Source organism: Pelobates fuscus, chromosome 8, assembly GCF_036172605.1.
Source record: "Pelobates fuscus isolate aPelFus1 chromosome 8, aPelFus1.pri, whole genome shotgun sequence".
Lineage (NCBI taxonomy): Eukaryota > Metazoa > Chordata > Amphibia > Anura > Pelobatidae > Pelobates > Pelobates fuscus.
In genome coordinates, this window is record NC_086324.1 from 67842017 (window position 1) to 67855881 (window position 13865).

The window sequence follows — 13865 nt, forward strand, 5'->3', positions numbered from 1 at the left end:
ATTCAGCCGGTGACGTGAGAGGAGGAGGAGAGCTCCCCTCCCGGCGCTGCAGAAAGAGGTAAGTTTAACCCCTTCCACCCCCTAGAGCACGGCGGGAGGGGGACCCTGAGGGTGGGGGTACCCTCAGGGCACTATAGTGCTAGGAAAAAGAGTGTGTTTTCCTGGCACTATAGTGGTCCATTAATGTGTAATCCACTATACCAAATATGACTGTTGGCAAATTTTAGAAAGAACCTAGCGTGGGTTGGTTATCACTGAATTTTAGTTTAGCCCTAGCTCACAGCCTTGCTCATAAAAAGATCTGCTTTTATTACTGTGCTTGTCTGTTCTTTATTTTCTTAATATAATTAAAGACTTTTAAGAATTTGTGCACAGGCTTCCTCCCACAAAACTACTAATTGATTGTTATTAGCAAATCATAATCAACAGAAAGGAGCAATTATTGAAAGGAAATATGAGACAGAAGGATGGAGCCTGTGCTTAATGACTCATATTAACTTAGCCTTACTTTGTCTTAAAGGGATCCTATAGTGCCAGGAAAACAAAGCCTTTTTCCTGGCACTATAGGGTTAATAGGTGCTCCCCTTCCCGCCGGGCTGAAGAGGTTAAAAAGATGATAAATGCTCAGCCTTATGATCTCCTTAACCTCGTCGTGACCGCGGACGTACCAGGTACGTCCGTCGAAAAATGGTTGTTAATGACTTCGGACGTACCTGGTATGTCAGCGGCAGATGTGTTCCAGCCCCTCTAACAGTATTGCAGCGATTCCTCGATGTCAAAGCATCCTACAATACCTCTCCTGGCTGCCAGGCTGCCAGGCTGCCAGGTGATCGCTCCCTTGGAGCAATCACTTCCAGTTTACCCCACATGGCGCCCGGCAGTGTAGTAGAGCATCGGAAGCCATCTGGCGGTCGAGGCACTCAATAAAATAAATACAATTTTACAAATCATTAAAAAAATAAATCTAAAATATATAAGTAATTTTATTGATTGCAATTTGGGGGACCTGCCTGACAACCCAGCCTGAAAGTCCAGAGAATTTAATTTGCTAATATATTTAACCCTGTAACTTTACAAGACACCCTAAAACCTGTACATGGGTGGTGCTGTTTTACTCTTTAGACTTCACTGAACACAAATATTAGTGTTTCAAAACCTTAAAACATATTACAGCAATGATATTGTTAGTGAAAGTCCTTTTTAACATACATAAGGAACTGCACTCAATCCCATCAATCTGAGCCATGGTGCAACTAAACCAGGACCAAGCACCAGGTTCCAATTGCAATAGCATACAGTTTAAAGATGGTTCAGGCACTCCAAAGTTCAGAAAAGGCAAATTTATTAGAACCCACAGCAATGTTTCGATCTTATGGTCTTTGTCAAGCTATCAAATACATATATCAGCAAATATATAGGCACAACTATTCATTTAATCAACAAATGTGTAATTAAAAAAGGCAGTGACAGCTGTTGCAGAAAACCCAACACCAATGAGAGGTTGTGAAGGGCAAATTTCAAAAAAAGATGAATAATAACTAACCGTTGGAATTTAAAATAAATTGATACCGCCAAAATTGGCCCATCCGTTCGAGCGTAGCATTCAAAAAAACGTAATCTACGTTCAAAAACCATATACTGGAGTCCGCACGTGCGCAGTACAACACCGTAGTTCACACGCGCAAATTTAATGTCATGGCGTTTGCATATGCGGAATAAACCGGAGCAGTGCGTATGCTCAGATTAGCTATCACGGCGTCTGCACATGCGCAGTACAACGGAGCAGTGCACATGCTCAGAGAAGTTACTCACGCATGCGCACACGCCAATAAAGTTTAGACCAATAGAGCACGTGTCAAGGGGCTTCAAGATCCACAATATTCATTCATATACATTAACAAGCGGAAATGGACAATATTAATATTGCACATGCACTTTTTTTCATTTAAAGGATCACTATAGTGTCAGGAAAACAGTGGTGCCCCCACCCTCAGGGTCCTTCTCCCGTTAAAACCCATTCAGCAGCTTACCTTATTCCAGCGCCGGGCTCCCTCGGCGCTGGTGACCTCTCCTCCCCCGCCGACGTCATCTCCCTCTGCCGACGTCAGCGGAGCCGAATGCGCACGAGTGGCAAGTGCTGCGCACGCATTCAAGCTGTTAATAGGAAAGCATTTTTTAATGCTTTCCTATGGACGCTCTGTGCGATGTAGTCCTAATATGCTCCAGTGTTGCAGATGCGCCTCAAGTGGCTTTCCGGAAGACAGCCACTAGAGGCTGGCTTAACCCCAAATGTAAACATAGCAGTTTCTCTGAAACTGCTATGTTTGCATCTGAAGGGTTAAAACCTGCTGGACATTGCACCCAGACCACTTCATTGAGCTGAAGTGGTCTGGGTGACTATAGTGTCCCTTTAAGCAGCACATAAAAGAAAAAAACAAAACAATTATAATTAGTTAAGGATGGTAAATCTGTATTAAATCATGGTGTCAATTAATTCCATAAATAGAAAATCAATATAAAACAGAGAAAAATTCATATGCAATAATGGCAACCATTGGCTGAAAATCTCCATTAATTGTCACTGTCTTGTACAATAGTAATACATTCCCAGATCCGATCTGCGCATATCTGAAATTGGATGAGATATTCATAATAAACTAATCAATTTAGACAGCAAGTAAAAGACCCTGTCCTTAATCAATAGGCAATTCCCACTTAAAACGTAAACCATTCTATTCAGCTAACAGATTGATAAATTAAAAATATATATATTTTGAAACAGCAATGTCCTACTTGTACTTATAGCCCTATAACTTGCAAAAAAAAAAGCTAAGAACATTCTAACATTGGGTATTTCTAAACTCAGGACAAAATTTACAAACTATATATCACGTGTGTTTTTTGCCGACTGTAGGTCAAAGTTCGAAAGTGTTTTTTGATTTTTTTCTGTCTAATGAAGTATCATTAACTGGACATGTTGCCTAATGTCTTTTTTTTCCCCATTTTGCATTCATTGAATCTGGTGCCAAATATGCTGTAGATCCTGCCACGTGTGTCACTGGATCCGTGGCCAGTGTACCTAACATTAGGTACATGTATTTGTAAGCACACTGCTATATCCAGCAAATATGCTCGTAAATGAGCAGATTGAAAGAGCATGAGAAATGTATACCTGTAAAACCTGAATCTAATGCTTTAGGATGGTTATTGATAATCCAAATTAGAAATGATAGCTCATATTGTGAGTAGTAAAGCTTTCTGTTGAGACTGCCAGAACTACATGTTACTACTATGGAATGGCATATGATTTAAAGCAGCCTGACTGGAGGGTGGTGCATTGAAGTGTTTGAACATTACTAAATCATCCATGGTGCCCACAGCTCTCTGCAGGAAAATTGCAGGAAACTGTTAAGCTTGTATTTGAGTCTCATTTCAATGTTCTTGTTTTTGTATTCCACCCAGCTGCATATTGCATCCCTCTGTTGTGTCCCAGAGATGCTCAGTTGGCTGTAAATGATGATCTTGGTCTGTGTCCCCATACGAGGCCAGCGAGCATGTTAATGAGTGAATGGCTCTATTGAGAACACAATGTTGCGCATTTCCATATTATTGTTGGTGTATTAACTTCTCCTCTTGGTCCAAACAAAGAAGGGGATTTGCAGACAAGAGCTGGATCTCATTTCATCCCAAGTTGTTTTTCATGGAGCCCGCTGCTTATTTATTTATATCCATACGTGTTAAATATAAATGAGTTTCAGCGTAGAGGTTAGATGAGTGTCTCTGGGTGAGAGATATAGGGTACTGAGTGCCTTTCTTCTGGGAAACGTCACTCAGAAGAGTGTCAGGCCAATAATGAATTATTTATTGTGTATTAGTGCTACTGTAGATGGCTGTGTGGTGGTCCCTGCAGAGTGCATGACATTTTAAATTACGGTATCTATTTTTTTAGAGCAGTTGGTTATGTTCTTGGCACTGCATGAAACCATTTCAAACCTCGATTACTTCCGGGAAATATGTTAAGAACTAGTCCTAAAATTTTTAATATTTGTGAGAAAAACAAAACAAAAAAAGTATTTTTGTAATGCCCTTTAGATTATAAGGAACTGTGTCATGGCACAAACCATTTCATTCACTTATTTAGACACTCAGATGTGAGCACCACCATTACCAAGGTTGAAACATGGAGTAGAAATAAAGCAAATACTTAATAAATATGAAGATTCAAACAGTTAAATTCATCTTAATCCAATGTGTGTTTAGTTAATGTGTACATCATAATGGCTATTTCTTATATATACATACATATCTTGTACTTTAATTTTGTCATAGGTTATAATCGGGTTGAATTTATCAATGTTTTCATTCCTTCGTTCTCCAAATTACATTTGTACCTAAGACAAGAAAACACTTATTTGACATTGCTAAGTAGAATCTTTACATATTAAATTCTCCTTCAATAGCCTGTAATCATCTTTTTAATGATACTATTCATCAGTAGAAACTGGTTGATTGGCAGCTACGCTCCACAACATTCTGAATTGATTTCACAAAGACTAGGGCTACTTCATTACCAACTCTTTCTGTGTTCCTAATAGGGCTTCACAAGCTTATGCTGGCTTAAAACCCGCAACAGAATTTTGAATTGGGTAATGTGCATGCGCAGCAATGCTCTCGCTTGCATTAGGATTATACAATGCTTTCCTATGGGGTTTTGGGTGACGCTGGATGTACCCATGCATAGCGTGAGGACGTCCAGCGTCAGTCTATTAGACGTCTACCAGCCAGTAGGTGGAGTAACAGTTTCTTAAAAACCAGTGACCTGGGACACTTCACCCAGACCACTTCAGTGAGCTGAAGTGGTCTGGATGCCCATTGTGCCTCTTTAATATGGCTGAGACCACATAATTTATTGAGGATTTATTTGTGGATGATGACTGCCACATGTTATACTGCATGATGTGCATTAACCTGCATGGTTTGTGGCTGAATGACTGAATGACTTATCTGTGCTTTTTTTTTTGTGAGGAGTAGAGTGTAGCATCCAGGAGGTATCTTATTAACTGGGCTGTAGTATTAGACACCTTATAGTTCTCAACCCTACTTTCATATCTTTGATTGGCTGAGGGATAAACTGTAGTTAAGCTGCTGTGGAGTTAGTCTTTATTATTTGTTTATTTATGACTGCCATTTATACAGTGCCATCATATTCTGTAGAGTTGAAAATGGGAGAGAATTTATCATTCAGCTTGTTACCAAAGTCAAATGTGTAAATAAGGAATTTCACTGGTTAACCCCTTAAGGACACATGACATGTGTGACATGTCATGATTCCATTTTATTCCAGAAGTTTGGTCATTAAGGGGTTAAACTATCCTGATAGATGGATGAATTGGAGCGTTTCATGTTTCTACTGCATTTGTTAGCAGCTATAGGCCAGTGTGTGTAGACAAAAACAAATCAGTATGTGTACTATACTTGGGTTTGCTCCTTCCACTGCTGAACTCAAAAAATGAGCTATGTATATGTGTTGACTGAAGGATATGTGATTCTTACAAAAGTACAAAAATCCCTTTACATTAACCCCTTTCCGCCATTAGGGAGTTTTATATGCCGTCCTGCAAAAACAGGTACTTTAACTCTGTTAGGGTGGCATCGCATGCCCGAACGGTTAGGGCCTTTCCGGCAGCCAGGATGCTTACACTCTGCAGCGATCACAGGGGCTGCTGGACAACTAAGGTAGTACGTGTGCAGCCTGCCCGTTGCATGACGCCACTATCACATGACTCGGATTAGTGTGATTTTCAGATTTTCCTTGGTTGTCAAGCAGATCGCCAAATGTATAATTAATATAAAAAAAATAAGCTCATTATGTATAGATAATAAATACATAAAGAGGGGGCGGGACCGGACCAACGTGCTGAACGGTCGCATGGCTGATTAGCTCCTGCAATTTTATGCTTATAAGGCTCCAAATCAGCTACCATCCTGCCTCTCGGAAACTCAGAAGTGGCAGTCCTGAGTGCACAGAGGTGCTAGTGCAGAAGCAGCGACAGTACCACACATTCTGGTTCATAGGTGGGCAATTTGGCATATTGGAGGCTGAGGCCTACTTGAGTGGTGAGTGGGGTGGACGGCCGCCGCCCCACTATCCTGCCCAGTGGCTACCAGCCGAATCTCTGGGGTTTAGTAGTGCTGGCTTCGTCGTCCCCCCTCTTTGGACCGGTGGGGGTGATCCCGGTCCTCACCTTGAGGGCCCACCTGCAACTTATCGTCGTTATTACTTTACTAATTTAAATAGGACCCCTCTCCAAAGTGGCGGATGCCTCGTGTAAAGCTGATAGCAGCAAGGACCAAGATGACATTACCTGCAAACTCAACCGAACCTTTGCAAACTTCTAGGACAACCTGGACCAACTGCTAAACCATCACGCTAATCCGAGTCATGTGATAGTGGTGTCATGCAACGGGCAGGCTGCACACGTACTGAGCTTGCCAAGCAGGATTAAGCAGGAGGTATCTGCTCCGTTAAAGATGCAGGCCTACGACAGGTGGCAACACTCTGAAAGCACAGCTGCAGTGGATCACACGGCAGAAAGCCAAAGCCCTCTAGATTCTGATCGGGCATTGACCCAGAAGACTGACACACAGCAGGAGATACCACCATCTCTGGGCTTTTGCTGCCGCAATGCCCGGGTGCCGCATCTGCTGATAATAGGACTGAGAAGCACACGGGATGCCAGACCAAATCGGGACTGTCCTATGCCTTATAAGGGGGTCGGTTGAACAGTAATTCTTGAAAGGCTGTTTTTCATTTCTCCAACATGTTACTTTTTCAGTATGATTTAGCCTTCGTTTTATTGTTGTTTTTCTATGGTCCAAAGTTTATAGTTATTGGACATTTCTCACCTATTACACAAGCACTGGGGTCCATAGGGAGATATAATTCCTTATCTCACAGATCAGCCATCCAGCTCAACATTATAGCTTGCCTGTCTTTAACCTTTCCTACACTGAGCTGGTAGATGTCTTAAGCAAACAGTATCTCTTTATTGTTAACTCATTCTCAGTATGCCAGTCTTCATTGAGTAATATGTATATTAGTATTAACCTCTTGCATCTGGGACCAGTTAACAGATATTTACTTTAAAAAATGAGGCTTTGTTAAACACTATGTTAACTCAAGCTGTCTTTAGTGATGTGTTAGCCTGTACTGACATATATCTACTTCTTATGGCATGTATGCTTACATATGTCTCAATAAAAAATATGATTTAAAAAAAATACATTTAGAATCCAGTTATATAATTTAATCCTCAGTGCTTTTTGATATTAATATATATAGATAATTATATACATTAAAGGGATACTGTAGTGCTAGGAATATAAAGAATATGTTCCTAGCACTAAATCACCTTCACGCAGCGAGTGCCTTGGGCCCGCCTCCCCATAGGAAAGCACTGCTGCAATGGTTTGGGATTGGGATTTTACTGACACTGGATGTTCTCATGCAGAGCGTGAGGAGACCAAAAGTCTGTTAGCCACCAGGAAGTGCCTCTAGTGGCTGTCTGGGTTTGCATTAACAGATCACGGAAATCTGTGTCAGAAAACAAATGCCTACTTTTTGCAATATCTACTGAGTTTTACAGATCACCGTTTCTTTTGATGAGAACTGTCCAGAACTCCATTTAAATTGCTTAAAAATATACTTTTATTTTAGCTTTAACAAAAAGTGAGATGCATTACCTGCCTATGTTGCTCTCAAATAAAGTAGTTTGGCAAGTTTAAACTGTGATTTTGCCTATTTTAATATCTTTCTCTTTCTGGTTTTCAGATGAAAGTTATTACCAAGGAGGGAAGTTTCAGTTTGAAGTTGAAGTCCCAGATGCTTATAACATGGTGGTGAGCTTATTATACTTCCCCTTTACAAGGTTTTAGGACTGAAGTATTCACTAATAAGGTCTCAATTTTCCCACACTTATGAGCCCAGGGATTCACCAACTATGTAAGTGTATGGTTGCCAAGTCCTCCAGGATTGGCATGCCCACATGAGGTCACAAAAACAGATCAGAAATAGCTAAGGGCATGTAATTCTGCTTGACCTCAATCATTTGTCAATGAGCTCATCTCAAGCAAATAAATACTTTTCCATCTTGATTAATTGTGTTTTTCCTTACATTTTTTGCCCTTCTGATCTATTTCATTCTTCACAGGCAGTTGCAGGGTAAAATATCTCTGAGAGACTTAAAATAATCACTTATGCCTCGAGCAACTACACATTAATCATGTCCTTTCATGTGTAGCATGTGTAAGTCTGTGATGCCTTAAACATTGTATTTAGTGACATACACAAACACAGTCGCCTTAAATGATTTATTAATATTTAAATACAGTACTTTGTGGTGTCTAATTCTTTTACATAGTAATTCTATTTAGTAAGGACTCTCCAATCCTTCATCTCTACTGGATTAAGTAGTTAAGGGCCTGGGAGTCCCCAGGCACAGTCTTGCCCTACAGTATTTAACCGTTTTAGAAACCCTGTCTACTCTCATGATGTCTTCCCGGTTTCCTTTTGGCTGCTCTTCTAAAAGGAAAACACTGGTTTCTGTGGCCAGTGATAGGCTGAGCATTGGCTGTTGTGGCATGGTCTCTTTGTGCATGCCACATGTGCCAGATGAGCAACATTTATAAATACAACCCAGAACTGAGAAGTCCAGTTGCCCAAGTGACAGCTTAAACATTTACCTTATTGCAGTTATAAGACACTCTTAGAATTAAGAGTGGCTGCAGAGTACTCTGCACCATACGCATTGCAGTGATGCAAAGCTGTTATGGTGCTTAGAGTGGGCTTTAAAAAATATGTTGTGTATGGGAATGGAATACATTAATACAGTGTTTTAGCTGGCTTAGTAGAAGTCCGTATATTTCACAAGTTGCCATAGAAATGGGAAGGTAATTATATACATAGTCCATGTATATGAAAACAATTTTTTTTTCGCCTACCCATAATGAACCAGATCTTCTTAAGCCAGTTAGGTGATGCTGTGTTAACTAATATGGACATGTACATTTCCTCTTTTTACATAATACTGCACACAGAGTCTATTTTTCTATCTACAATAAGACATCTGACTGATACTTTGATCTCTATTTTTGTTCTTAACTTTACTTTATTGATGGAGAGAGTGTGCGTATACCTTTTTATGATAAAATTGGTGAAGAGATGCACCAATAAACACAGTAGACCGAACAAAGGCAAGAGTCAGAACAGTCTGAGAATGGGCTTTGTCAAGTACTCCAAACATTACTCTGGAACAACATCTGCTTGCTTTAATCTTCCCTGACTGCCTTGCTTCTGCTTTCATTTGTGGTCAGAAGCCAGATTTTAAATCTCTGATACATGCTAAGCATCCTGTAAGATTAAAGACTTCTGTATCTGTGGATGAAGAATTCTTCATAATGGTACAGACATTCTAGCAATCTATCATCCAATTTGTGCTGATCGTTGGTTATAAATAACTATTTGTGTTTTTCTACTAGTTGGGCATTGTCCTTTAAATTGGTGTTAGTCCTGTCTGCAGTAGTATGCATCAATATATATGTTATTGCAGCAGCATTTTCTAGTACTCATAGTTAATATTGTATCATGTCACTCCCCTATTGTGCAAGAAAATATATAGAAGAAAGTGTTGATATAGAGGTGCTTATACCTCTACATCTTTGCCATAGTCACACATACAGGGGCTACCAGTTGAGAGCATTGATTATCTTTCATGTTAGTATAACCTTTAGTCTATACATTTGCAGCCAGTTACATTTTGTGACTTGCTCATCTGTTTTGTGAATGATTGGCCGGCTTTAAAAGTCCCCGTACTGCACATATTTTGTCCTTGCGTGTTCAACTACACTGCGTGCAGAATTATTAGGCAAATGAGTATTTTGACCACATCATCCTCTTTATGCATGTTGTCTTACTCCAAGCTGTATAGGCTCGAAAGCCTACTACCAATTAAGCATATTAGGTGATGTGCATCTCTGTAATGAGAAGGGGTGTGGTCTAATGACATCAACACCCTATATCAGGTGTGCATAATTATTAGGCAACCTCCTTTCCTTTGGCAAAATGGGTCAAACGAAGGACTTGACAGGCTCAGAAAAGTTAAAAATAGTGAGATATCTTGCAGAGGGATGCAGCACTCTTAAAATTGCAAAGCTTATGAAGCGTGATCATCGAACAATCAAGCGTTTCATTCAAAATAGTCAACAGGGTCGCAAGAAGCGTGTGGAGAAACAAAGGCGCAAAATAACTGCCCATGAACTGAGAAAAGTCAAGCGTGCAGCTGCCAAGATGCCACTTGCCACCAGTTTGGCCATATTTCAGAGCTGCAACATCACTGGAGTGCCCAAAAGCACAAGGTGTGCAATACTCAGAGACATGGCCAAGGTAAGAAAGGCTGAAAGACGACCACCACTGAACAAGACACACAAGCTGAAACGTCAAGACTGGGCCAAGAAATATCTCAAGACTGATTTTTCTAAGGTTTTATGGACTGATGAAATGAGAGTGAGTCTTGATGGGCCAGATGGATGGATTGGTAAAGGGCAGAGAGCTCCAGTCCGACTCAGACGCCAGCAAGGTGGAGGTGGAGTACTGGTTTGGGCTGGTATCATCAAAGATGAGCTTATGGGGCCTTTTCGGGTTGAGGATGGAGTCAAGCTCAACTCCCAGTTTCTGGAAGACACCTTCTTCAAGCAGTGGTACAGGAAGAAGTCTGCATCCTTCAAGAAAAACATGATTTTCATGCAGGACAATGCTCCATCACACGCATCCAAGTACTCCACAGCGTGGCTGGCAAGAAAGGGTATAAAAGAAGAAAATCTAATGACATGGCCTCCTTGTTCACCTGATCTGAACCCCATTGTTGGCCATCATCAAATGTGAGATTTACAAGGAAGGAAAACAGTACACCTCTCTGAACAGTGTCTGGGAGGCTGTGGTTGCTGCTGCACGCAATGTTGATGGTGAACAGATCAAAACACTGACAGAATCCATGGATGGCAGGCTTTTGAGTGTCCTTGCAAAGAAAGGTGGCTATATTGGTCACTGATTTGTTTTTGTTATGTTTTTGAATGTCAGAAATGTATATTTGTGAATGTTGAGATGTTATATTGGTTTCACTGGTAAAAATAAATTGAAATGGGTATATATTTGTTTTTTGTTAAGTTGCCTAATAATTATGCACAGTAATAGTCACCTGCACACACAGATATCCCCCTAAAATAGCTATAACTAAAAACAAACTAAAAACTACTTCCAAAAATATTCAGCTTTGATATTAATGAGTTTTTTGGGTTCATTGAGAACATGGTTGTTGTTCAATAATAAAATTAATCCTCAAAAATACAACTTGCCTAATAATTCTGCACTCCCTGTATATCCTTATAAAGCACTGAATATGTAGCAGTTCTATACACAGAGTTTTTATACATAATGAACCTTGCAGTCTAATTGTGATGTTAGTGGCTCCTTGAAAATCAATTGCTTCAGGATGCTGACCTATTTAGAACAATACTTCCTGCGTCATAATTAATGTGCAATGTGTTTTCTTTTCTCTGTTCCTTCATCACCAAAATCTTACTCTGTCATTGCTTACAATCCTTTTTTACTCTATCGTTTGTTAATATTATGGTGGTAACAACTGAAGAATTGTTCTTTACTATTTCAAATATTATGTTCATGCCTTTCATATTCATGTAACTTTTGTTCCCCGTATTACTTGCACGTGCTATGTTGATGTTCTACCTTCTTACAAATAACAGGCTCAATGTAGATACAAACTTATTTAGTGGGTTACTTGGAAGAATGATACACAGTTCCACTGAGGGTTTTACAGGGAGCTGAATGACAAACTAATCTGAGAAAAATGTCCTTTCTCAGATCAAATGTGTGAAAAAGTACACATCCAATTACATGTAGCACATTTGTAGACTCAAATTAGCAGTCTTGGATGTCTTAGAGATAAATAACACCAACCTTTTTGAGCATAGCAGTGGGTATATTGTGGTGGTATGACATAGATACTACACAAAATCTTTCTATACCTGCCCGTCTGTGAATATATTGCAAGTTTTAGATTTGTTCTGCCCCACTTGAGGCCTGAATGAGGTTGTCACCCACACAGAGTGCAGATTACTGGGCTATTTTTTTTTTTTTTTAAACCTATATTCTCTCACCTGCTGAAATTTGGCCATTATGGTCCTGTTCCATAACCAACTCGAAATGAAATACATAAAAAATAGTTAACTACTTCACTATTAGGATCAAGTATACATGTTCTTAATTTCATCTATTTTGCAGAATACAATTTATTCTTTAAGCCTCATTTTCCCTCATTTATACTGAATGATTACCAACCTGTAGACTTTTCTGCTAGAAGTCACTGATTTAACGCCTGCAAGTTTCCTGAAAATGTCTGCTTACAATCAAGAAAATAATTTTCAATGGGTCTTATTATTCCTACAGTCAGTCAGGGAAGATGGATGCATGAATGGATTCTATCATTTCACTGTTGGCATTATATTAGCATTTCAGGATCTGCTCAAAAAATGCTATAGCAGTTTTAATATCTTTATTTTAGAAATGTATGATTTACAGGATTTAATGTATGTGGGCATTATGCTCAAATGCAGACATTGTTTTAATATTCTGTTGACAAGTAAGCTGTACTTCTAGTAATTACTATAAGCAATTTGTCACATCAGCTGTATGTGAGAACAAATGCATTGTTACTTTTATACTAACATTTCAGACCCTATGTGAAATATTGCAAGGCAAAGGTCATTGTGTAAGTCTTTTCATTTCCCAGAATTTTTTTAAAAAAAGGATGATGACTATGTGAAAAATAAAATGTTTTCCATTTATTCATTTTTATGTTTGGCTGCAAAGCAATCGATGCACTAAGCCGCTGTTATGATATGATGTATGTAAGCAATGTTTTTTTTTGTTTCAAATATACTTTATGCTAATATGTTTAGTAGGAAACGGGCTAAATAGACACTTTTCAGTCTCCATTTATGTAAAAAGTTTACAGTATCTTATCTCAATTAATCAGACCTGTTCTGTCCATTTAGCATAGGGCACCCAAATTGAGCTTTGGTCCAGAAATATACTTTTTCTTGGAGGTGTGTTACTGCTGTCCAGGATTATATGTGCAAGAAACTGGACTCATTCCCTGCTAGCCTTTTGTAATCTTAGTCATTTACGATTTGCCATGAGTGCATCATTTTGTTACATTAATCCCATCTCTGTTTAGGGGGATTAAAGGAGGCAATCGTGGAGAATGTTTAGTTGATAATGTTCCCGAAAACGAATAAATAAAGCTTATTGGATCCAACTTTTTGGGTCCAGATAATATTGGCTTTACTTCTGTATAGGAGATGGGCTTTGGACTGTCTTGCTATTATCTTACTTGAAGACATATATTGGGCAAAGCCAGCAAAGAAAGCAATAATTTCCCCCACCCACCCTTTAGGGAGTTAGATTCTTGTGGTTTCAATATGCATGCCTGATTATTCCTCAGAAAGATTATGTACGTATGTTCCTCAGCCTCCAAAATCTGTTCCAGGGTTCCTTAAGATCTACTGTTGTGCCAGAAACTGAGAACCTTGAAGCAAAGACTGAATAAAATGTTTGTCACCATAGTTCCTATGGGCAGAGTAAAGGCTGGGATATTATCTTGTGACAAGAGAGTCCTCTCTTTACAGACTTACCGTACTATCTTTAATTTCTACTCAATTGCTTTGTATGATATTTAGACTGTCGGGTATTACCAGTTGGGTTTTTTGCAGGTATTTCATGTCCACGCTTT

General features: G+C 39.4%; 1 protein-coding gene across 3 annotated transcripts in view; it reads left to right on the top strand.

Annotated features, from left to right (window-relative positions):
• UBE2F (ubiquitin conjugating enzyme E2 F (putative)) overlaps positions 1-13865 on the top strand; it is a 233784-nt gene that overhangs the window by 90352 nt on the left and 129567 nt on the right. For all 3 annotated transcript variants that reach the window (XM_063429974.1, XM_063429977.1, XM_063429976.1), the window contains exon 5: positions 7832-7899. In XM_063429974.1, the coding sequence (XP_063286044.1) occupies positions 7832-7899 (68 nt within the window). The remainder of the gene's footprint in view (positions 1-7831; positions 7900-13865) is intronic.